The 26,620-nt window shown below is 39.0% G+C and overlaps 1 protein-coding gene across 19 annotated transcripts; it reads left to right on the plus strand.

The window, feature by feature from the left end:
• Positions 1-209: 209 nt before the first annotated feature.
• Positions 210-26,620, plus strand: MARCHF7 (membrane associated ring-CH-type finger 7). 19 transcript variants are annotated; one of them, XM_075757472.1, is made up of 12 exons: positions 210-358; positions 6,719-6,875; positions 10,536-10,694; positions 12,824-12,995; positions 14,613-14,780; positions 17,432-18,226; positions 18,395-18,548; positions 18,812-18,981; positions 20,209-20,318; positions 21,674-21,787; positions 23,635-23,683; positions 25,495-26,620. In XM_075757472.1, exons 2-12 carry the CDS (start codon positions 6,729-6,731, stop codon positions 25,518-25,520), a joined length of 2,064 nt encoding a protein of 687 aa, XP_075613587.1. In that variant the 5' UTR covers positions 210-358; positions 6,719-6,728; the 3' UTR covers positions 25,521-26,620. The 19 variants fall into 19 exon arrangements, 15 of the variants coding, with proteins under 15 accessions (XP_075613587.1, XP_075613578.1, XP_075613586.1 ...); XM_075757471.1 differs by having other exon boundaries at positions 220-358; positions 25,492-26,620; XM_075757473.1 differs by having other exon boundaries at positions 220-358; positions 18,446-18,548; positions 25,492-26,620.

Below are 26,620 nucleotides of genomic sequence, written 5' to 3' on the forward strand. Positions count from 1 at the left end.
AGCTGAGCTGAGCAGAGCTAAAGGCGATCTTCAGCACCACTCCCCGAACACAGCCCGGGGCCAGCCGCCCCCCAACCCCGCCGCCCCCGCGGCCGCCGGGCCCGGGCCCGGGCCAGGCCGGCCGAGTCCACCCGCCGAGCGACCACCCGCTCCCTCACCCGCCGCAGTTCTCGCGAGAGCTGGGCATGGGCGGGGCGCGGGTGGTGATTGACAGTCGTGCAGTCTCCGCGCTGTCGCCATTGTGTTGCAGGGAGAGGCGGCAGGCTTGGCGTGGCAGCCTGTGGGCCCGGCCCAACTCGGCCCCTCCGCTGAATCCTCAGTTCCTGGATGTCTGCGTCGTGAGGGTTGTGCCTTGAGAGTGAGTACGGACCGCTTACGGTGTCGAGAAGCGGAAGGTGCCCCTGTACGGCCCAGCTCGCGCCTGTGTGCGGGGCTGGCGGCTCCGCGCCAGGGCTGGGGGGAACCATTTTGTCTCGGGGCTGGCGCCTGGATCCTCCGCCGTTACCTCTGCGAAGCACTTCTGACGGCCGCACGCTTCCGTGCCTTCTTTGGCAGCGGACCTGTGTGGCAACCTCTGTCCCCCCGTTCCTTTGCTCCCTCTTAGGAGCCTCTGCCCTGCGGCGTCGGGGCAGAGCGGTCGGCGCCGCCCTTCAGCCTGGCGTGAGCCCCAGTTTGGCGTTGGCCTGGTGCGCGGGCGCAGCACGGGTGGTCGGGGCCTTGAGCCTTTGTGACTGGGCCTCTTCAGGCCTGGGGAGGAGGGTATGGTGCCCTCTTCAGCTGCTCTGCGGAGCACCCGCTGTCTAGACCCTGCTGGCTCGGGTCTAGGGGAACGGCCCAGTGTCATGGCACCAGCTGCTGCAGCGTAGGCAGACGATCGGCGTTAGCAAATATTTTTTTTGCTCGTGGGACTCCTAAGAGACTGCTGAGGTTTTTTGGTCAGCCTTCCTTGATTGAAGGTCGAGAAAATACCCGGAACAAAGAATTGTGCAGACTGAGAGAATTGATCCCGAACTCCGTCTTGTTTGTAATAAAAACATGATTGTGAGTAAACACTGAGGAAGACACGTGACCACAAGTTGCTCGGGAAAGAGTCTTATGAGCAGTTGTGTATGAAACCATACAAAAATATGTAGACATAAACGCTCAGGTCTTGGATGGAAGTGTCACTGCATAGCTCCAAGGTAGAAAACTTGAATTTAGGAGCTGGGAGTGAAGTGTGTGCTTCTCTAATGAAAGGTACAAGAATGCTTTAAGCTGTTAGTAGAAAGGATGGAAGCTAGTAAAGGCTTCCTTTACTGGTAGACATGACTACCTCAAATTGTCCGTAGAGGGGGTCAGGGCAGAAGAGAGGCGTGGGAGGTTTTTATTTGTGTTACTTTTTACCTTTTCAGATTACACTGCTTTCCTGCAAAGACCTCTTGGATCTTTTCTCTCTTGTTATCTGTGTTCGTGGCTATGTTAGGTCTCGTTGGTCTTTTTACAATGTAGTTGGAGAGATCACAGATCAAAAAGGGCAGGATGTTTTAGCTGTGTACTCAAAATAGGCTGTTCAACTCCACCTCGCATTGCATGTAGGTCATCTATATTCTAGGTACAACTTTAAATTGAAAGTTTGATTTCAGAACTTGGTTTCTTACAAAGTCTTGAGAGGCATCACGTGTATCCCTTATTCTAGGAGATGCAAGAGTTGTTTCCAGATTTTTCCATGAGATTTTGATTGCTAAATTGTGTAACACAGCATGAGCTGATGAAATATGTTGCCTTGATGGGAAGAGTTCTCTTCACCCTGCTGTTCCCTTTCTCATTTCTCTGTTGTTGGATACCAACGTGAATAGTGTCAAAATGATGGAGAAGCCAGAAATGTGTTTCGGCAGGATAGTGTCTTGAGGTTGCTGAGTGAAGGACACAGCAGGTATCGTATTTGAGTAAAGCGTTCCCTTCCTTTGTGGCAACAACAGGCTTTCAAAACTGTTCAGACTGCAACATGACTTAAGATTATTTTTTTTTCCATTTGTTCTTCGGAGAAGTCATTTGAGTACTTCTTGGCCTCACTGCCTTATGTGTAAATTGAGGTGACTACTTTGTCATTATAGAACTCATTACAGCATGTTAATTACCACTTGGGGTTTGTTGAATAGTCCTGTGTGGGTAAACAAAATGTTTGAGGTTTTAATTTGAGTGTCTTTGTGGTTATTCAAAAAAACACCCTTAAGATGCTGATACTGTGAAACGATTCCCATTCTGAAATATCCTATAAAAACACAGCATTCCCCTTGCAGACAAGTATTATTGTGGCTTTAATAATACAATTTTTTGGTTTTTTTAATGTGAGACCACTGTCTCATTTTGTCCTGTGATAGCTTAGCATGTTTACCTTGACCACCACATTGAGCACATGATCAGTGTAAGCCTTATATGTGTATTGTGTGTATTCAAGCCAGCTACGAAGATGGTTTCTTCTCAAGCTTCCGAGGTACGGTGCTTAAAATGTTTTTCAAAGAACTCTGGGCAAAAAAAGCACAGCAAACCGGAAGACTTCTTACTACTGTTGATTACCAAAGTCGAGATGCCTAATATCTAATTTTATCTATCTAATATATTCAAGTCATGGCTCCATTGACTTCAGTTGCAGGTGTATGATTTCATGATTTCTGCTAGTTGGATTCCAAGTAAATTTTATGATAGATGCCCAGAAATTGAAGAGCTCTTGTGTAATGATTTTTTTTTTTTTAAAAATTAACCTGAATGACATGCTTCGTGTCACTGAATGTTTGTTGAAAGGCCAAGATAAAATCCAGTTTCCTCAAGCAGAAGTTCTTTGCCTGTAGACCATAAGGCCTTTTTTTTTTGTCAGTACCTTTCCACATCTGCATCAAACAAGGCAGGGTTTCCTCTGGTCAAATGCCTGTTCTTACACAACTCTGATTCATTTTTATAGCAGATCCTTCTCATTTGATGGCTGAGGCCAGGACTGCAGAAAAAATGCAGTTGTATTAAAGAAATTAATCATAATGTCTATGCGTAAACTGACATTAAATTTTGCATTTTCCAACATGCTGCCTTTATCTTGTTTTAGCACTTTTTTCTGTGTAGTTTCTGCAAGATTACTTTACTTTAAAAAAAAGAAATTAGTTAGATAGTATCATACTGACATACTCAGGTTTAAATCGCAACCTGTGCTAATTTACAAGATCAAGCTGGCTGATAACATTGTCCTCTTGGGTTTACCACTGGAGGAGAAAACTAGTTTTGTAGCTTTTAATGTACATTTCTAGAAGCAGTTTGCTAATCTTGTACTCCGTTTCTACTTCTAGAGATAGTTGGCTCTGGCGTCCACAGTCTTCCACCCTTTTCTTTTCCTATCTGAATGCTCTTATTTTGTCTGTTCTGTGGATGGTGCATAAGCAATTTTATTAGATCTCTAATTTAGTTTTGAAGTTCTTATAACTTCCTACACTTCTGTCTCTTCCCCCTGTTCATCTGGACATTAATTTCTACCGGTAGGAGCTTCCATCCCTTCTAGAACCATTGCGTATTCTGCATATGTTTGTGTTTGACTTTTATTTATGTTATCTAATTCATCCCATTCCACACCTATCTGAAGCAAAGTGATCCAGAAACAGAATGATCCGTAACAAAGCTGTGTGGTGTGGTTGACGCGCTGGAGGGAAGGGATGCCATCCAGAGGGACCTTGACAGGCTGGAGAGGTGGCCCTGTGCAAACCGCATGAAGTTCAACAAGGCCAAGTGCAAGGTCCTGCATGTGGGTGGGCGCAATCCCAAGCACAACTACAGGCTGGGCAGGGAATGGATTGAAAGCAGCCCTGAGGAGAAGGACTTGGGGGTGTTGACTGATGAGAAGCTCAACATGAGCCGGCAGTGTGCGCTTGCAGCCCAGAAAGCCAACCGTGTCCTGGGCTGCATCAAAAGAGGCGTGACCAGCAGGTCGAGGGAGGGGATCCTGCCCCTCTACTCCACTCTGGTGAGACCCCACCTGGAGTATTCACTGCATCCAGCTCTGGGGTCTGCAGTACGAGAGATATGGAGCTGTTGGAGAGTGTTCAGAGGAGGCCGCGAAGCTGATCAGAGGGCTGGAGCACCTCTCCTATGAGGACAGGCTGAGAGAGTTGGGGTTGTTCAGCCTGGAGAAGAGAAGGTTCCAGGGAGATCTAATTGTGGCTTACCAGTACCTGAAGGGCCTACAGGAAAGATGGTGAGGGACTGTTTATGAGGGAGTGTAGTGACAGGACAAGGGGTAATGGGTTTAAGCTGAAGGAGGGTCGATTTAGATTAGATGTTAGAAAGAAATTCTTTACTGTTAGAGCGGTGAAGCACTGGAACAGGTTGCCCAGAGAGGTCGTGGAGGCCGCTGGCTCCCTGGCAGTGTTCAAGGCCAGGTTGGATGAGGCTTTGGGCAACATGGTCTAGTGAAGGGTGTCCCTGCCTGCAGCAGGGAGGTCGTAGCTAGATGATCTTTGAGGTCCCTTCCAACCCAAACCATTTTATGACTCTATGAAAAGTGATAATGCTGGCACTCGTTGTCAAGTACTTAGTAGTACAGAATTGGATCCATTATTCTGGGTGTCTGTCCCTTATATTTTCTATCAGGGTAGCAGGTAGATAAACAGTGCTTTGGATGTCAGATCTCATCAAGACCTATAGCTGTTCTGCCCAGCATACACCCTAGTCTATTTTACTGTGTCATTAGTTTAGCTTTACAGTTTGCAACTTGAATAGCTAGTTTTTCGCACTCAGTGCAGATTCAGACAAATGCTAGACTTGCAGTGCATGTTATGACAGATTAATTTAAAGATTAGATTAACCATCACGGCAGTCAGTGTCTTATCCAATATTGCAACTATTAAGAAATATGATTGTTACATTTTACTGCACAAACGATCCACTTGAAGTGGTGTAGCTTAGATTACCAGTTTTGTCATTAATGATTTCTTTTAAACTTTCACAATTGACAGTGTTTTTCTGTACTTTGGAATACTGCTTAGAGCATTCTTATCGATACAGCTGTATCTTCTTCCCTGTAACTTTGACAATTGCATACAATTGCTCAAAATTTACTTAAATGTGATCTGGGAAATGTAACAAATTCATGATTTCATGTTCCTAATCCAAAGTCAGGCAAGCGAGAATTTCATATTCCTGAACTGATCTTGTTTAACTGGTGGTGTCTCTGGCAAAAGCAAATGGGTTGCTTACGTCTGAAGCGTGGTCTAGAAGCTGGTGCGCTCTCCATAATACAACCCCGTAGCTCTTTCGTACTTGAATGTAAACCATTCACTTAAACTTGGTATGCTTTATGTTACAACTTGTTTTTTTCCAAATTTAAAAAAAGAAAAAAAGTACTACTTAAAAGATTAAGTGTTTAGGCTACTTTATGTTGTGACCTGTGTTGTAAAGCTAGCAACTGAACATACACCTGAACAGTGGTTAAAAAACCTTCCATTAAGGAAATTAACCTCAGCTGTCCAATTGGTCAATGGAGTTCTGTACAAACTAGGTAGAATATGTAATGCAGCATGACTTTCAGTTGAGATTAAAAGTCCTGAGTATGTGAACTCAACTTGAAACTGCAGCCAAACATGAGGTACGTCAGGATTGATGCAGCAGCTTTTCACGTAGCGTTACTGGTGAGCATGGCTAATATGTGGAAAAAATGTGCTTTACTGATTGTTGTGGGGTTTTTTTTTTTTTCTGATATAGCTTATTCCCATTCTCAGAAGGTTAGGCCAGAATTAAAAGTGGTTAAATAAAACAGATTGTGCCACTTCTGCAAATCACCTTGTACCAATGCAGTTTGTGACCATCTGTTTTAGAGTTGTTAGTTTTCGTGCTATTCTTCCTGTACCACACCACTGAGGATACTGCAGTTCTCAATTTTTTTTATTTAAGAGCTGCCTTTTGTGGTCTGGGTCTGTCTGTACCATCCCGAGGAGGAAGAATCTGGGGATGTTAGCAAACCAGTTAGCTATCTATCTGGACTTTGAGCAATGTTAAGTCAAGATATCCTTTCAAGGACAGGAATGACTACATGATCACTTCTCATGTGGAAAAAGCACTAGCATTTCTTTTGAAATGCCTAGAACTACCAAAAGAGCAAATAAACACTCAGCGACTCAAAGGTAAATTTATATATACCTGTAAGACAGCATGTACTTTTTTGTATACGTTTTCATGGGAGCTGCCTTTGGAGAAGTTAAGTATTCCTTTGAGGCAGGTAGGCTGCATAGGTATTTTTTTCACAGGAGGGTGCAGTTTCATAATTCTGACCCTGAAAAATAACTCTGAGCATAGTTTCTGAAAGTGTTGAGATGCAGTTCTTTAACAGAAAAGAAATACATGAATTTAGGAAATCTGAGGCCTCTTTCCCTGACTCCTGGCTTATTTTGTGTTAATACTAGTGCTGCAGAGTTCCTAAGAGTCCTACTTACAAGAGCAAGATTATATTATAATATAACAAGAATAGCAAGAGGGGCTATCTTTCTAGTTTTCTAACATGGAATGGCAGGAGATGTAAAGAAGAGGTTACAAAAACAAGGGTAAGAACTCATTTCCCCATCTTACTGATGCACAGTCAGACCAAAACACTGTGTAAATATTTGTATGAGAGTCATATTTTTGGTATGCTTAGAATGACTTGTGCATGTTTCGCATGTAGGTCCCTGCTTCTGAAAGTAAAAATAATCGATGTGTCCTTATACAGGATACAAAGAATGGAGTCCAAACCCTCAAGAATTCCTCGAAGGATATCTGTTCAGGCCTCCAGCTCTTCACTAGGATCTAGAACATTGACTGGAAGCAGTTTAGCTGGTGCATATAGTGCAAGAGAAACTTCACGGAGATTAGAATCTGGATACCAGGTAATGTGTTTTGTGTCTTTCTGTAAAGTATAAATTAATGTCTGGTTTTCACCAAGAAAAACCCTAAAACCCAGACACACACAAAGGAAATAAAAGGAAAAGTCTCACCCAGGGCCTTGCATTTGTGAACAAAACCCAAGATTAATTCTAAAATGCAAGGTTTTAATAACCAGGTCAATGACAGTATCCTGCAGTGTGCTGCTTTTGTTTGTGGCTGCACCTTCAAAAATCAGCTGATTGATGAGTGAAGAACGTCCTGATACTATTGGTCTGTTTTGGCACTAGTCACTGCAGTCTTAAGCCTGGGTAAATTGGGATTTCTGTTGAGGGGAGATGTTTGAATTTTGATGTGGACAGGATATATTACACTTCTTGTGTGGATGATGCAAAAAGTACTGGAATATGTGATTCTGAGAGTTGACAGTAGGCTGTACTGCTCTGCAGCACCTACTTTCTTTGCATTTTGTGAAGGTAAGAGGAGGACCTTTAGGCTTACATCATACTGTCATGTCAGTATGTTAATACAGCTAGGGTTTGCATGCAAGAGTCAGGATTTGGATAAAGGCGTTTGCTGTTTCACATGCAACATTTTCCACTCACCAAATTGCTTTTGCGGTGGAGAGGAGCCATGCTAAAGAATAAGAAGTCATGCTCCGTGGGTACTTTCACTTTGCAAGAGTATTATGGGAAGTAGAGATTAAACTACTTCAGAAATTATTTTGGGCACTTGGAAACCGCAGATGGCTGTTTGGCTCAATTCTCTTATTTTATTCCTGCTCTTGTCAGCAGTTCTCACCTCACTTTCGGGCCCAGAAATGTAAGCCCATCTTGGTTTTGAAATTGCAGAAACTTAGCTCTGTGATTAAATGTTCATATCTTTTGATAAAATGGTTCTGAGTTTGATCCCTGCTGACATGCTATCTGGGACGCTGTATTATATAATGCCTTTTCCAGAACAGTTTTACAAGTCATAAAGCATTAATTACTTTCAGCACAACTACATGTATATGTGTTATGCTTTGCCATATATAGCATGCATGTGTTCATTAGTATATAGGCAGTAGGGAGTGTCTAAGGGTAATCTTCAGTCATTTTTGCTTTTTGGATTCCTACACATTTTTCATTGGCTGTCTGCTCAGCAAAATCAAATCAGACAGTCTTACTTTTGTAGGGATTTATGGACTGACACAGTTTGCATATCACACTGAAAGCAGTTATCAGAAGATGAGTCTTGAGCTGAACTGGTGCTGTTAAGTTAGATGTGTTACTGTTGTTATGAAATTACAACACAAGAGTTACGTACTTTATTTCTTTGATTACATGAACTGCACTGTGTTCACTGCACTGCGTATTATCTTTTGACTATTTTCTGTTGAAGAAAGTGCTTCTAATCTGAGCAATGATCTTTATAACACTTTCCAGTTAAAACAGAGGGGAAAATAATTGTATAGACGACCGTTGTATCCCTTCTTTCCACTCCAGTTCATAGAAGGTAGTCTGAGAGCTTGTGACATAAGACTAGTGTTTAGTGATAAGAGCGTAGGGAAGCTACCTCGCTTGAATGTTTTCCCGATAGGATTTTTTTGCTACTGAAAATAGACACCAAAAATAGACTACTTTGTGTAATGCTTTAATTATTAAGTTCTGACAAGGGATGTTAAATAGTCTCAAGCTGGACTGAAGGAAGAAAGCAAACTGAGATGTTCTTTAGTTTCAGACATAGCAATTAGGTTGAGCTTTCCCGATCATGCCTGATCATCTACTTTGTCTTAAAGCCACTTCTTTTGATACCTAATAGGTTACTACTTTTGTTTCTGTTTTGGCCTTGAGATGTCTTTTAAAGAAATGGGCACAGTGCAGAGATGTCGCCGCTACCAAAAGCTGTGTTGGTGTTAGAACAGTAGACGGTGTAGTTCCATGAACTGGCTTTCAGTGCTGTGCTGGTGTGAGTGTGGTGTTCTTGGATTAAGGTCTTTACTGTGGTGATCCAACACTTAAAATAGGATGGAATTCTCAGATCTTCAAAATCTAACAGCTGGAGAAAAAGGAAAGGCAAGTATTTTGGGTTCAGTTAAGTCTCATATTACGAACATTTTGCGAGACCTTTACTTTTATCTGAAAGTGGTGTAGTCTTGTGCCCATGGGCAGATTTTCCGTATATGAAATAATTTAGAAACCTGATGAATCCTACTGGGACTTTGAAATATGAGAAGAGTTACTGGTTGATAGTTGATTTTCAGGTTTAATTTTGCTTGTCAGAATGATGAGCATGAATATTTCTTCCGCTTTTTAAATCCTAATACTACAGCTTTTAAGAAATAGCGACAGAAACTACTGTAGTGGTAGTATTAATAGTTCATAGAAAGAGGATGGACAAATAATCACTTACAAATTCTACATAGCTGTACTAAAATGGTAGGATTTCTGTTATTTCTATTAATTTTATTAATTTCAATGATTATTCTGTGGAGCAAATAAAATTGCAATGCCTTTCCTTAATTGTCATCTATTCAGTGAAATTCAGTGAAACTAGTAGTGTAGAACCTCATCCCTTAGGTTCTTCTAACAACAGACAGATTTGTATGTTAAATGGTTCCCAGTTTCATTATTAGAAGCTTGCCTGTGTAGCCAAGGTAAAGATTAGAGCTCCTGAGTATCTTGGAAGAGAAAACACAAAAAGAACAGTTACAGTGATTGCCCTGCAGACATCAGACTTCAAATAATTTAAGCACTTTGTGCTGAGGTAATGCAGCAAACTGTTTATTTGCAGGACTGTTTTGTCAAACGAAAATTAGTTTGTTAATGCATATCAAACTGTGGACTCAATATCTTTGCACTGTGTCTGAAATTAGCTACTAAAACTATTTACCTTGTTTCTTAAGCCCAAAGTGGTTTTGTACCCAGCACTGTTTACTGTTTTATGGTGGTCTTCAATGTTAGTGATTTAGAGGAAACTTAGAAACACAAAAGTTTCAATTTTGTAGTGAAAAATTGAAATGCTTTTTTGCTGCTTGCATGAAATGTAATTGGAATTAATGACTAATTTGTCAGCCTTCCCTGCCAATAGCACAGTGATGGATTATTAGAATAGGCTGCAGAGAACTAAAAAACTTAAGCAGTGGTCAAAGGGAAGTGTTTAAGACTCTGAGAAGATACTGTGTAATTTGCAATAGTGTGGTATTTTTTTAAAGGAATAATAACTTGATGACATAGTTTACATTTGTGGTCCGATCTGTTTTACTAGGGCAGATCATGGCCCTTATGTAAAAATGATTATCTGTTAGTAGGCCCAAACCATGATTCTCCCCCCACTCCCCTTGCACCGCCTCTTTCCTGTATTAAAACTGATGACCAGGACAAGGCAGATGGCTTGCTTCAGTGGCCAAAAAGCCACTTTTGCTGTGATGGAGAGTTTTCCTACGTGTGTGGGTTTTTCTACTTAACGCTTGAAAATGAGGTCCGTAATTTACAAAATCTTCCCTTTTGCCAGTGGTTCTCTCTTAAGCCTGTTTCATTTCTTTTTGGGTATCCCTTGAGGTTTCTTATGAAAAGTTTCCAGATTTGTTTGTACTTCCACTTTCCAGTATTTTCAATATTCAGATCACATACTGAGTTCGCTTTGAGTTACAACGTGCATATGATAAGTGTGGTGTTCTTCAGGAATCCAGTGTATTGAATAGTTCCAGTAGAGACTGGGGAATTGGAGAAAGAGACACGCATGAAACTCCTTGGAAGCTTACAACATCCTCTCCAACTCGCTACTCAGGGACACTTGATCATCCACATTCTGGAAGATTTTTGGGAAGCAGAAACAGATTGGTGAGAATTGTTAATGTGCAATACTTTTTAAAAATAAATAAATAAATCAGTGTTTTAGCTTAGTCTTCCCCATCTGAAAAGCTCCTAGCAGGGGCTCACTGTAATGTTTCTAGATAAGTAGATCTTATTAAGTCAAGATGGGGGGAAAGCAAGATGGTAGTGGTGTTAAGAAATTATTCAGAGGATGAAAATAATGTATTTTAGCTTTACTAATAGTTAAGAAATAAATTTGAAGTGAGAGCGGCTCTGCAAGTATCCATTTAAAAAGAAAAAAGGGGTGATTATAGTCTCATCCATGGTATAGTCCTACGGATGGCAAAATTTGTATTGTTTATACTCAGCTTGTTTCATCAGGTATTTCTAGGAGATGTGTTTTTTTTGGATGATACCAGGTTTGAGAGTTAACAGGAAATTCATGGTTTTGGAGACCTGCTTTAGAAGACTTATTTGTGGGGAAGCAGTTCGTGGTCCGATTACTTACATGCTGCTTATAGCATACTGTGAAAGAAAATGGAGGCTGAACTGTCACCTGAATGAGATCCAAGGCTTAGGCCTTAACAGCTTGTCTTAACTGGGCTCCAGAATGTGCCTTCATAACTCCAAAAATAGAGTGGTTTGCTTCTTTGACATGCTTATGTCACTACAGAGTGACAATAAAACACTTTGAATTGCAGTAGAAATACTAAGATGGGAAAAGCAGAAAACTGAACATGCTCAGCAGGAAGATAGTGAACAAATAAAAATTCTGCTCACTTTCAAACTGAAAGATGTTTAGGTATTTGAGAGTGCTCACACCTTAAATAGGTGTTTGTTTTCTTACAGTGAGTTAAAGGTGAAGACACTTTAAGATAAGTGGGGGGGAGGGAGGAACAAACCAGTGTGGAGATGCTGGCCTTCAGGGGAAGTCGCGATAGGTGTCTCTACATATAGTTGAAATGCAAAGGGAGTCTGTGGTTGTAAGTGGCTGACATATCTAGCTAAGTCGGTGCTGTGGAGTTTTCAAAATGATGCATGTTTTTTTTCCCATTAAGGTTAATTTTTTCTCTTAAATTAAGTTTTAATGCAAGTGAACATTACAGAAGACACTCTGAAATTTCCACTTATCAAATAGCAAATGATTAAAAGATAAGTTATATGTTAAACAGATGACTCATGAGGGAAGTTAACCTGGCTTTCTACTTGGTTTGTGATGTTAGTTTCTGTGTCTCCCCATACGACTTTTTATGATGGTATAAGAGAAATACTTAGATACTTCTTAGTTTTAAAGGGTAGAAAAGTAGTGGCATAAGCTTAGTATAAAACATAACAAAATAAAAATAAAACACAGCTGTCTGCTCTAATTTGGTTGATCCTTAAAGGATCTCAGTTGTGGATACTTTCTGGGAGGACATACAGCTCAATTGAGCTTTTTGATTGAGCTCAAGTTTTTTTATATAAAAAAATAAAATAAACACATTTTAAATAGAAAATGAATGCCTTGGCAGCAAGTAACCAGACTAACAGCTTTATAGGCTATCTCAATTTTTTTTTTTAGTACCAGTTTCTGAAAACTTTTATTTCAGTGCTGTATGTACACTGCACAACTTGTTTTGTGCCCATTCTTTACTCTGAACAGTTTCAGTTGCACTTGACCTTAATGTAATCAAAATATATCTGGTCTAAACAGCTTACTAGAAGCTAGAGCTGACTCCTTAGCTAAGTATATTTTAGGTTGGGAAAAAATAAGCTGGATTAGTTAAACTATTAAATAAAATAATGAAGCTGATGAGTTTTGGCCGTTTCTGGACAGCAAAATTATGTTTCCTTGGAGACCTATAAAGCTATATTTGATCATGTTTATAGCATCTTACAAGTCAAGAATATCTTTTCCCCCTGTAAGCCACATCTCTCTAGAAAGAATAATAATAATGATTGTAATTACTGGCTTTTGTTGGTAGGTTGTTGAGTAAACCTGGGAATACTGGTTAAGAGCACAAGCATAAATCCTATGTTATTTTTAAATGAAAAGGCTTTACATCTTAAAGTTACTCATCGCTATTTTTGTGAGTCTCGCATTATGTATACTTTTATTCTGCGTAAGTACATCTGAAATACTGTGTCTGTAATTTTTTTTTTTAATGTTATTTCAGTCTACATCTTCTTCCTCTCATTTTACATCTGGGTGTTATGGTGAGTCTGAGAGAACTCAGGGAGCATATTCAAGACTGCATAGCCAGCAGCGAGACAGTGATTCAAAGAGACCTAAGCTATCGTGTACATCTACCTCTTCTGTGAGAAGTAATGGCTTGACTGCCTTTTCAGGTGAGAGGCTGATTACTAGACCTGATTTGCGTGAAAATTATCTGAGTAGTAATATCGGTTTTATCAAGTTTTAAAAGACTTGCTTTGAAATATTATGCTTTTGTTATTCTTCAGTAATAAAAACTTATGCCTAATAGAAGGGTATGTTCACACTGATAGCAGTATCCCAAGTGTTGAGAATGCCGTTAACATGGTCTTTTGAAAACCTAATTGTACTCATGTAATTTCAAAATTGTTACCTGTACCTATTCCATTTGCAGTAAAGCTGAACTTCATGGCTCAAATGTGTCTTAATTGGTTACAATTTCAAGGACAGAATGAGTGCAGCTGCTGGTATTTCATGAGTCAAACCGTGTTGGTAAACCTATGTGTGCCAGGGGCAGCAGAAAGGAAATCTTTACCTTACTTAGCACTGTATTCCAAGTGTCATGGCTGGTCAGAGCACTGTTGTTAGGGTTCAGGGAAGAAAGAGTTCCTTTTTAGCAGGGCCTAAACTCATTCTATAGGCCAGGTAAAAATAAACATTCTACACTGAGCTCTTTCAGCAAAAACTGAGATTTTCATTAAAGCTGTAAGTATGTATGTCATACCTGGATAGACGTAAGTTAAGCAATATGCTAACGAAAGTCTAAAGGTCGGGAAATAACAGTGAAAAACTTTTACTGAAAATATTTGTAGAACACTTTGAAACAGACCATTAGATCCATTGACATTACCCTTGTGAGTATGGATCAGTGTTCTTTTTATGTCCCTTATGGAACCACAGAGCCCTACAAATAAAAGTTAATTAATTCTTGCTCAAAACCCAGTATTTGTGATGCTTTCTTCCTCTTGGTTAATAAAATGACTACTATTAACATTTCTCATTATGGCGTAGGTCTATCTGTCTTTCCATTTCTAGATTGGTTGGTCATCATACTGCTGACCAATGAATGCTTAAATTTGGATTTATGAGTTAGCAATAAAACAAAATCAAGGTGGATTTTTCAGAGCCATCGAAGAACGCTTTTTTGGAACAAGAGTTTAGTTCACAGCTGAAGTATGTACGGTTCCCTATTTAGTTGTTGCAGCTGTTAGCAAAAAAGATCACCTTTTAAACTGAAGTGTTTTACTCTGCAATACGAGCAAGAACAGTATTAGTCATTGTTCTTAAAGTTGTATCTAAGCTGCATTTAATCTTCAGTTGTCTTTCTGGAAAACGAATTTTCTGAGCATTTAAGCAGCAGTATTAGAACAGCAGCATTTACTAAGTCTGAAGCTGCTGTTTTTGCCATATTGTGAAACCTACTTAATAACAAGCTACAATTAGAAAGCAAGATGCTATTTCTTTTCCTCCACCTGTCCTGTATTGAGTGTTAATGGGCCTGACTTCAGAAAAGTATTATTCCTTTTTTCCAGTTTAGCTTTCAGAACTAACGGCAAGATTAAATAAGTGCCAGCATCAGCAGAGTGCTGCTTACTCTTGGTTTTGTTGGCAGCTGGCCACTTGATCAACTTAGTGGTATTGTTGAACTCGCCCTTCATATGGTATAACTAGAATGCATGCATAAGTACCAGCTTTAATGGATTTTTAAATCATTACAAAACCAGGGGATTTATTTACTTTTTTTTTTCTAGATTCCTCTTGGAGGTACAGCAGGATTCCTAGATCTTCATCAGTGATGCTTGGCTCCCTTGGAACTGAGCTGGTGAGAGAGCGAAGAGAGTTAGAAAGAAGAACGGATCTGTCCATTAATAACCTGGTGGATCACAGCTACAGAAACAGTGACTTTTCGTCTTCAACATGTATGTTTTGTACAACTGAAAGCTTGTAAACCCATAGGTTGCATGCCTGTTAGTTTCTTCACGTGTTCTTTTAATATTTTCTTCAAAACACAAAGCCAAAAGATCCATTTAATTTTAAGGTATCTTTTTAAATAAAGTTAGTTGGCCATAATTTGAATTGGGAAAGGGTTTTCATGAAGGTGCCCGCATTGTATTATCTCTTTCTATTCGGGCTCTTGAGTGAGTATTAGGGAAAACTGCTAGACCACTGAAAATAAAAATGAATAGAGTTATACTTTACACGAGGTGAGAGGTTTGTTCCATGGTAGCTGCTAGAACTATGTAGACTTCTGCACCATCATTTTCACTTTCTGTTCAGAGTGTTGTGGCCTTGTAGAGCTGTCTTGGGGGAACCTCATCATCAGTCTTGATCTACCACCTTTTGTAGTTATGTTAGTGGTGTTTTATAATGTGGAAGGTTGGTTTTTTTTTTTTTTTAAAAAAAGTACCATTTTTTAAAAGTATAGAAGATAAGCAGAAAATATAAAACCTAGTTCTTGATTTCATCCTGCAGTCTTGTCTTACTGGAAGAGTATGTTCTAATGTCGTCATACTCTACATTTCTTTAATAAGTGGAGAGTTGGAGTTTACCTGGTAGAGCTTAACTGGAGAAATAGATGAGTGGACAGCCTTGCTTTATACTGTCCATGCTGCATTTCTAGTAGTAGTGCCACTGTTAAGTGCTGTAAAAATAACTCCCAGCTGTGTTCCCTGCTGTGTAATCAAAACCATATGGCAGATGCTTGGCATCTGTGCAGGTGTTTCTTTAGTTAGAATCTGCCAGATGCATAATCCTCAGCTTCAACAATAAATGGTGATTGTAATGCAGAAGCCACTTAAAAAACCAACCAACCAAAACCCCCCAAAAAAACCTCCAAACCAAAACTACAAACATGAGAGGTTTCAATTCCAGAATACATAGAGAAAGCATCTACCTCCTAACTTAATCTACCTATGCTTGTTAAGTAATTAAAATGGTGAAGAAGTTTTCACTCTACAGGGCTGGTGGGCTATGTCTGCTTCTTCCTCACACTGTCCAAACCTAGCCATTTGAGGAAGGAAACTAGCTCATGTTAGCTTCCTCAGCTGCTTTATGTAATGTTAACTACAGTTCAGCTACAGTAGAATTCTTCTCAGTGTGTTGAGGTACTTACACAGTATTTACAGAAAATATGCTTGTAAGAATCATAGAATGGTTTGGGTTGGAAGGGACCTTTAAAGATCATCTAGTTCCACCCCCCTGCAGTGAGCAGGGAGGTCTTCAACGAGATCAGGGTGCTCAGAGCCCTGTCCAGCCTGACCTTGAATGTTTCGGATGGGGCATCTGCCATCTCTCAGGGCAACCTGTTCCAGTATTCACCACCCTCATAGTAAAAAATTTCTTTGTTATCTGTAGTCTGAATCTACCCTCTTTTAGTTTAAAACCATTACCCCTTGTCCTGTCGCTACAGGCCCTGTTAAAAAGTCTGTCCCTATCTTTCTTACAAGCCCCTTTATATATTGAAAGGCTGCAATAAAGTCTACCTGGAGCCTTCTGATCGTTCCATCCCTCTGATCATTTTCATGGCCTTCTTCTGGACCTGCTCTAACAGGTCCATGTCTTTCTTGTACTGAGGACTCCAGAGCTGGATGCAGTGCTCCAGGTGGGGTCTCAACAGAGCGGAATAAAGGAGCAGAATCACCTCCCTCAACATGCAGGCCACTGGGAAGCATTGGGTGATCAAATGTACACTTAAAAAGCAGAGGAGGACACAACAATGTGGTGATAGTTATCTAATTGACTATAGGTAATCAAGGTAGTTGGGAGATCGTATGAGATTACTAATCCAGAATGGTTAAGTTTGATCATGCTTAAGCCAGTTGCATAGCTGAACATGTGAACTAACTTAGTTGTTGCATTTCTTTGATAAAAGCAATGGGTAGATAACCCGTTTGGGCTGAAGCAGTGGGATTACAGTGTTTCTAGGGTATTCTTTCTATTTTTGAGTTCTCGGTTTAAAACAGATACTATTCAATTTCTGTTATCCAACGTCAGTAGTTTTATGCTACCTTTAAGTAGTGTTTGTAACTGCAACTCTTTGTGTTCTTATAATAGGAAGAATAAGGGTAGCTTGTTGTAATAGATGGGGAATATATTTGGCTTTATCCATGCATTTGTTTTGGGTGCTCTGGTGTCTGCTACATTTCTGAAATTTTGATTAACCTGTCTTTCTCAGTCTACAGGTAGAATGGACCTTTAAGTTATAAATAGTATTGTATATAGTTTGCTGTTTTTAATTCAGATGCTGCTCTTCTGTAACTTCTGACAGATGGTCAGAATTTTCAAATTTGCATATAAGAAAGCAAACCATACCTTGATAATCTGAAGATTTTGGGGGTGTTAGATTCCAGATGGATTTACCAGACTGAAACCAGTCTAGGTTTCAGTTTAACTTTAGAATTCCGATAAGTAAATTTAAAACTAATAATGCTCTGGGATCTACCTGCCAAATTTGAAACAATTTTGAGTAAGGATCTTGATATCCTGAACCTCTGCGTTTACACTTTAGAGTTATCTCTCTGGAATGTAACAATTACAGCACACAGTATTTTCCTCTGCTTTTCTGCAACAGATCTTCAAGACAGGCCTGCCTCTTCGTATGCAGAGGGAGCAAGACCAAAAGAGAACTCGTTAAGCACTTTGAGGCTGAATGCATCCATGAACCGCCAGTTGCCTTCTGATCATCAGCCATCTTTTTTCAACAGAGACTCTAACGTGAGCTCTTCAAGATCCAGCTATTCTTCAAGACAAAGGAGAAACGAATTGGAATCTCCCCAGAGGAGCGTGCAGCCAACATTTTCTCTCACTGCCATTAGAGATGAAACTCCTTCCTCCAGTGGTTCTGAAAGGGTTTTATCTTCTCAGAGGTCATTGAATGAGCCTGCAGCTGACAGCGAAGGGAGGCGCACAACCAGACAGCTGCTGTCTCGTTTAGCATCTAGTATGTCATCTACATTTTTTTCTCGAAGGTCTAGCCAAGACTCATTGCATACAAGATCGTTAGGCTCTGAAGAGTCAACAGTGGTCCCAAGAGTCCAAGCTTCTACTCTGTCAAGCAGTAATGGAGCTGCAACTCCAGAAGTTCCAGGACTTCAGACATCTGAAGCTTCTCAGGGATTTAGTTTTCTTAGACGAAGATGGGGTTTATCAGGAGTTTCACAAAATCATAACTCTGATTCAGATGGGGAAAGTTACAGACCAGACTCTGAAAGTAGGAGCACAGGTTCCTGGTTATCATCATCTTTGAGGAACAGATGTACACCTCTTTTTTCCAGAAGAAGAAGAGAAGGAAGAGATGAATCCGCAAGGATCTCTACCTCTGATACAACTGCTAGATCACAACACATTTTCAGAAGAAGAGAGTCAGGTGAGGAGACCTCTCTTGAAGCATCAGATAGCCCTTCTCGGGCTTCTGTTAGCAGACCACCAACACCTGCAGTATCTGGTATTCCTACAGCTACTGCCTCCCCACCAGATTCAGCCCACAGTAGGAGAAGTTCTGGAATTCTGCCTGGTTCTCTCTTTCGCTTTGCAGTGCCTCCAACACTAGGAAGCAGTCTGTCTGACAATCTTATGATAACTGTAGATATTATTCCCTCTGGCTGGAATCAGTCTGATGGACAAGAAATTGGCAAGTCTAAAGTATCACCTTCAAGAGATCCAGAAAGACTCCAGAAAATTAAAGAGAGGTAAATTAGTGTGTTCTTTTGAGATAATAAAATGTACCTGATTTAACATGAGAGGGTTTTCTGTAACCATGATGTTAAAAGGAAACTTTCCTTCAGAGGAGGTGACAACTCAGTTCTCTGTCACCTATGTTCTTACTTTTGACTTTAAAGAAACTCGTCTTAATCCTCATAGGTATGAAAACAGTGTGATAAATGGAATTGTCATTATAAAAAGTCTTGCATGAAATGTGTCACAGCATATGTTGATATCTGTTCCTATTCAGCCTGCTTTTAGAAGATTCTGAAGATGAAGAGGGTGACTTATGCAGAATCTGTCAGATGCCCTCTGCAAGTTCTGACAACCTTTTAATAGAGCCATGCAAATGCACTGGAAGTCTGCAGTATGTTCACCAGGAGTGCATGAAAAAATGGCTCCAGTCCAAGATTAATTCAGGTAAAGGAGACTCTAGACCAAGGTAGACTTCCAGTTACATTGGGAGGCTTATCAGGAGGATTACTCTTACTAATATTAAGGTATTTATTTGAAAAACGAGCATTTGGGGACAAACAGCAGTGTGGCATTTCCAGGCTTATTGTGTGTCCGTGCAGCTTCTCATGCGGGTAGTTCCAAGAACTGTATTTGTCATGCAGAGAATTACATTTTTGGGTTTGTCTACTAAGATATTAGACAAAACATAACAGTGTAGAAGTGTAGCTTTAGAGCTACTCTACCGCTTTGGGTGAGTTTGTTTCCCACCCTTCCTCATGCATGCAGTTCTGGTTTTTAAGACTTTATAGCGAGGCTGACTGTAGCAGAGTGATAGGAATTTGAAAATGCAAAAATGTTTTTCAATTGTAATTCTACTTTAATTTTTACTTTATTTTTTTTAAGATACTAACTCCTATCCAAGGCAGTTAAAACTGCTTGTTTAAAAAATTACTTCAAAGTGCGTATGGGATTTTTTCAAGAAACACTTAAGAAATTGCACACTGTACAAATGTTTTTGTAATAGGTCGATCGACCAGTTTATAACTAAGTTATCTGTAGTATTTTTAACACTTAAAAATAGCTGGCTTGGTAGAAGACATGAAGATCATGGAATACTTTTTACCAAAGGGCGGTGCTAGCATCTGTTTACTTTTTTACTCGGTATCAGAGAACCTGCATCAGAGTAGGGATGTATTAGAAGCCTCAGCCTGTATGGGAAATGAATTTGAAGTATTCAACGAAGACAGACATAAATCCACCATAAACTCGCTTTGTTTGTGTTGTTGCTTATGGAGCAACTTGTTTTAAACCTGGTACTTTAAGACAAAATGTTCCTCTGGCAATAACTTTAAGCTATTCCAGTATATTTATTATTACTTTTGTGTATATTTGGATTACATTGTAGAACTCAAGCAGCCCAAGCAGTGATTTTATGCCAGACTTTCAGTAAGAGGCATATGGTGTCCGGAATGAACATGAGGCAAAATATGTGGAGCTGGATAGAGAATAAACATTCTACAGCATTTAAATTCTGACAGTAGCAGATAGTCACTACATTCATATTAGAGGCTTTTTTTTTCTTCTAACCTTGCTTTGCAAAATAAAGCCAAGAATTAGATACAGTTTGTAATGCTTGTATAATTGTGTCCTATGTTATAGATTGTTGCACTTTCCCCTGCCCCTCCCCAACAGGTTCTTCTTTGGAAGCAGTAACAACTTGTGAACTGTGCAAGGAGAAGTTGCATCTGAACCTGGAAGACTTTGACATTCATGAACTCTATAGGGCACATGCAAATGAACAAGTTAGTATATTTTGCCTAATTTGGTAAGTGTTGTTTTAGTGTTGGGAGGGTGCTCTCCTTTAGGGAAGGAAAATGCATCTCCTTTTCAGAAGGACTGTAACACACATACAGTAATGTCAACATGGAACAGATTTTTCAATATTCAGACAAATTCTATCTTCCTGCTATGCTTCCTATAGCTGAGCTTTCAGTAAGTGTAATGTATCTCTTATCCTTTCCTTGGTTGCAGATCGGTCGTCTAGCTTTGCAGTCCAGTGTCTCTGCCACATAGATGCAGTGGGAGTACTAGTATGATTAGATTGAATTCCATATTCAAAGTGAAAGTCACAAATTGTCTTTGGTTTTAGCTGGTTTTTTAACAACACTTAAGCAGTTGTTTTAAACATACCATTAAAAACTTTTTTATTTCATTAGAGTGGTAGAAACTAACCTCTTTTCTAACAGCTTCCTGCTGCTCCTTCAAGTCCTTTTCTAAATTAAAAATAATTAAAGGCCCATTAGTGTTATTCTCATTATATAAAATACATTATCTTAGAATTACTGGATTGTGTAGTATTTAAAAATGAATAACAAAAAGCTGGCATTTTAATGAACTTTATTCGTAGGGTTTCCCTTGTTCTCTGGGTTGTATTCTGTGAATATCAAAAGACTAATGAAATTTGCCTACCTCAGAAGTTGAAAGGAAATACAAAGTTTATGGGTCAAACATCACACTCTAATTTTCTTATCATTTAGAGTAAGCTCTTACTCTAGTACTCTAGTTCCTGCCACACTCGTCTTTCTCGAGAGTGCCATCATCTTACGTTTTAGCACTGCTGATTGTTGGTGACTATCACTGTACTTTGATAGAAATAAGAGCTTTGAAACATTTTTCTAAAGAATTGACTCCAAATAATCAGTTCAGCGGTAGCATTTTTAAAGTTTATCTTAGCAGGGAAAATAATTTCTCAAAATATTTACATCATCATGAAGTTCTTATATCCCTTTATTTTGGCTTTCTGTAAAGTATTGGGACTGCTTAAAAGAAACCAGCAAAGCTTGTTGGTTTTTATTTTCCCCAGTGGCGTAATACTCTGATTCTCAGATTGTATCCTGTGAAGGAGTCATGCTGACTGAAATTGTATCTGTAGAACTCTTTATCATCAAGGATAATATGTTAGATGTGGGATGGGTGAGGAGAACCAGAAGTATAAATAGCTTTTCAGTAAATTTTTTTTTTTTTTAGTATTACATTTCCCTAATTCTCTTGCAACAACTTAATGTTTCCAGTAAAATTTAATTTTTGTTCTACTTATTGAATTATATATGCAGATACATCACTGACATTCTGAATGTTTCTTTTGATCTCCTTTAAGGCAGACTATGAATTTATCAGCTCTGGTCTCTACCTTGTAGTATTGTTACACTTATGTGAGCAGCGCTTTTCTGATATGCTAGGAACTGCAAGTGAGGCCAGCACACGTGTGAGAGTAAGTATGCAGTGATTTTATGGCAGAAATTGCTCATACAAAGAACGTGGAACTACATTGTAACCTTGAGCGACCTAGCAGCTATATACCCAGTAAGCATGTTTGTTTAACAAATTTAGGTCTAAAATGGTCAACGCAGTAACACTGTGTTTGATTTGAAACTGTAGATAGTACTTTATTGCAGTCACAGTGTTGCAAAATCATTTTTGTCAAGGTTGTTGGTAATTCATTGCTTTGCATGTATGTTGTCATGATTATTGTGAATTTATGAAAAACTGGAAGGTTAACCTCCCTCTGTACAAAACATGCAGTTGAGAATGTTGGACTATCTTATTTGATTTATTTTTCTCATTAGACCATTCTACATTGCAAAGGTCTAGACCTTGCGATGCTTGTCCGCTGGATTGTGCCTAAATACGTACTTGAATATTACATTCTGAAACTGACTAACTATAGTCTGATTTTCTGGCATTAGTCAAACTCTTATTAGTTGTATTTGACTGGATTCTTGTCACTTAAATGGCTTGGCTTAGAAATGCAGCAAGTACATGTTTTACCAGTAAGAGATCATCATACAAAGTCATTTGTGCATAGTGACTCATTCAGAAATCCTGTATTCTACATGTTTATTTTATACTAGATAATGAGTCAGTGCTTTTTGTCAACTCAGATCCTGTAAAGCTGTTTTGTTTTGGTTTTTAATTACATACAAAGAATTGACAATATTAAGCTTGTCCAATGCTTGTTGGAATGGTTGCTAGCAGGTACTAGGCCTTCGGGGTAGATGTAGGACTGTGCTCTAATCTCTTACTGCATTAGAACAGTGGTCCTCTTTTCTGTACGCATCTAGTGTAGAGCTTGTATTCCATGATCCACAAATGAAATGCCCAGTTTTCTCTGCTACAAGTGTAGAGACGTAAAAGACATATGATCTTATAGTAGCCAGCATCCAGTACAGGTTATTAGCTTGAGTGTATTGCAGAAGTAAGATGTTTTTACTGTTTTCACATCAGAGGCGGCATTACACAGTTGCGTGGCACTGCATTTTAAACCAGTAAGAGCACTGATGTGTGTTTGATACTGAGCTATGGAAACCGTAGCGTTATATTCTTGTTTCATTTTATTTGCTGTGTCTCAACATCTGGACTATCACTGAAACAGTAATGTAGATTGCCTCTGACAAAAAAAAAAAAAAAAAACAAACCCACACTTGGCTGAGATTTTCAAAGTTGCCTAAGGAACTTGTATTCCTAGGGATTTTTGCTTTGGGTTTTGATACCACGTACTTCGAACAGTAAACTGGCACCATTGCCTAATAGTAATCCTGCTCTTCAATTTAAGTTAACAGTTAAAATCTCAAGTGTATTTATGCATTTTTCATTAACCTCATTCAGTCACAGGGTTCTGTTTTGCCATATTAATAGTGAAGTAAATGAAATGGATCCAACTAATGCAGTCCTTACAGATTATGTTTTTCTGCATTACAATTTCTAGTTTTCATAAAACTGGCACTTGTTTATGTATGCAACTTTAAAAACTGATGTGTTTTACAGACTGTAGAACATGAAGATGATGCCACTAACTGCTACCAGAAACATTTGACATAGAGTGGAAGCTGAAATAACTGTGCAATAGCAATTTGAAGTCTAATGTGTGGGGATTTATATTAAATTTTGCGTTGATTTTTTTTTTAAGTTGGGCAAATGCGTTAGGATAACTGACATCTGGGATGAAGCTTTGGGGTAGAAAAAGTGAAGAAAAAGTGAAGAAAACTTTGCTAACTTGTTGCAAATTTCTGCAGATAACTTTGCAACTTTTAAACTACTTTCTCTCTGCCTTGTTTCTAGTTTATTAACCTTGCAAGAACTCTTCAGGCACATATGGAAGATATTGAAAGTAGGTGATTCCACTCTTCCCCTCCCCTGCCATTAGATCAACTCAAAGTTAAATGAGTACAATCCTCCTTGCCAAGATTCATAATACCGAACTTAATTACTGAAAATTTGACTTTACCCAGCAGTGCTTTTTCCATTATCAGTAGAATTATTCCAAGTGGGGAACTGGTTTTAATTCTCCATGATTAATTTCCCAACAGCATAGAGTTATTTAGACCACGGAAGTGTTTTCTGCACGTGATAACAAGATATTCCTCACTAGTTACAGTTTCATTGTTGTAATTGTGGTAGTAAGTAGTTATGGAATTGGTGGTGACCTTCAGGTTGTAGCTTTTACATGAGTCCTAGTAGAAAAGTTGCATTTCACTGCACTTAAATTACCATACTACTTTTGCCATTTCCTCTTCTCCCCTTTGTTTTTTTGCCCTCTGCTCCCCTTTCTTTTTTGCTATCCACACACACTTTTTGGCTGTGTGTATTCCTTGATTGGACCTATCCACTTCAGGAATGAAATTTAACAGTTGTCAATTTTGGCAAAGGACTAGCCTACTTTTCACCTAATGGCTTCTTCAGTGTGATTAAATTCGAAACTATATGCTGACTTCTGGTACATGTAACCTGAATCTAACTATAATTTCTGGGCATGATGAGTAGGCAGCAGAAGCGTAGTTGATCTACCTTCCCCCCCCCCCCCCCCCCCCAGCATGCATGTGAATGTCAACATTCAAAGTTTGTATATGAATTTGCAGTGCATAAGATGTATTTGGAGTATGATAAGGAATGTTACATGCGTGTGTGTAAGTTTTAGTTCAAGGAACAGATGATTATTTCTGCACTCAGAGCAGACAAAGGTGGAATTTATTCTTAAGTTAGGTGCGTCCTTATGAGTAAAAAATAATGAGTGCCATTTTACACAGTAATTTAATCTATATTTGATTCAGGCTTTATCTAACTTGCAGGTGAGGAATACTGAGTTTAATACTTATTATTGATGCTACTTCAGTTAGGTTTCTTAGAACTGGAGAAGTGAGGAGACAGACCTTGCTTCTTTCTGTGTTGAGAGATGAAACAAGTTACTCGAGTGTAGATACTCTCTTAACTGCAGAGTTTACTTAGGAGGACAGATTAAGTTCCTGTTACAAGCTAACACTTTACAAACCTATTGTAGATGTGTGTACTGACTTTTTTAATCATAGTTGACAAGAGTGTTATTTGTCTTTTAATTCACCTTGCAACAACAAAATCCTATGCATATGTGGGCTTTATGTTCATTTTGCATATGCTGAAAGAATGGGGGTGGAGAGAGGAGCTGCTTCCAAGTAGGCCTGACTTGATTGCATTAAGCTATGTACATACATGAAAAAAATTAAGTTTTGTTTGTTTAGACTGCTGATCCTTTCTAGTTACTTTAGTATCCAAATTGTTAACTTTGGGAGTCATTTCCTTCCCTTGTGTGGGGTGCTGCTGTCATGGATTGAATATATTCTCCTCTGACTGCTGTTGGAATTAGCCACTGTAAACACTACATAAAAGTTGAATCTCTGGCGTAATTAAGTTTTCTTCCTTTTATTTTGAGGAAGAACAGCAGGAGGACACTGCATTTTGTAACATTGAATTTTGTTTTGAAAATACTGTATTTTTCAGACATGAGATGCATTTAAAAATTAAGCTATGTAATTACACAAGGTTTGGGCGTGTGTTACAATCTGCTATTTAATGTTATAAAATTACCTTTATTTCCACTTATCTTAAAGTGCTTGAATTTCACAGACCTTTGTCAAGGCTTCTGATTATACTGTATTGTTCCAGCAGCTTCTGAGGATGATTCTGAAGACTGATGCTGGTAGAACTTTCACACTGCAAGAGACAAATGAAATTGCTGCAGAAATGCTGAACTGGCAAGAACATCATCAACGTGCATTTGGTTTTTTTGCTCTCTCAATTAATGCGTAAAAAGCGCATTTAATATTACTGTAGTTTTTGAAGCATTGTTGAATTAAAAATCAACTGCTGCACAGTGGAACTCAGTGGACTTGAGAACTCCTCAGCATGTGCAAGGATTAGATACATATAAAGCAACTTCCCTTTTTAAATGATGAGGATGATGTGCTTTGTTTTGGAAGACATCAGTTTTTGAGTATTTAAGGAAGCTATATCTCCCTTTATGTTTCCTTCTTACTATAGTCAGATTTCTGGTTTTGCTATCCAATTTTGCTCCTCTACTGGCACTAAGTGATTATAGTGGGTTTCAGGGTGAGGGTGGGCAGGGAGGGTGGGGATGTCCATGTACTTAAATAGGTTTTGTTTGGGTTTTTTAAATGCCTCTGTTGCTGCATCATGTAATAGTTGATTGCTTCCAGTGTTAATGAATGAACAGGAGGTTGAGCAAGATACTGTAGAGATGGTTTGGGTTTTGGTTGATTTGAAGATTATTATTTAACTCAAAAAGCAATAAGAACTCGCAGTGGTCTTCTAATACTTAGTGATGGCTTTTTTTTAATGTACCGGTTTGGAAATTGGAGATTATATTTGATATTATGTGGCTGTTCCATTATGGAATATTGCAGGTGTAAACTCTTGCATTTCAGCATTCCTGGCAGATATGCAACTTGATAAAGACCTAAGTTTGTTTAGTTTAATCTGACTTTTTTAGATCCCACCTTCACTGTTCAAAGCACTGGTTATCAATGTGTTTTCTAGTGTTGTCACTTCTTTATAAATAAAGACGATAGAGGTATGCATCTCTGCTGGTATAGTCCATTTTATTTAAACATGGATATCTACCAGAACTTACACTTGAAAACTTAGAAAGCTGTAGTCTGTGGTATATCTTTACTAATGTTTGTAAATTCTTATGCAGATATTTAAGACTGTTTCTGACCATTTTGGATTGAAATGCTTTATATGAATGGTGGTACAATAAATTGTCATATGTGTA

This window comes from Balearica regulorum, chromosome 6 (assembly GCF_011004875.1).
Source record: "Balearica regulorum gibbericeps isolate bBalReg1 chromosome 6, bBalReg1.pri, whole genome shotgun sequence".
Lineage (NCBI taxonomy): Eukaryota > Metazoa > Chordata > Aves > Gruiformes > Gruidae > Balearica > Balearica regulorum.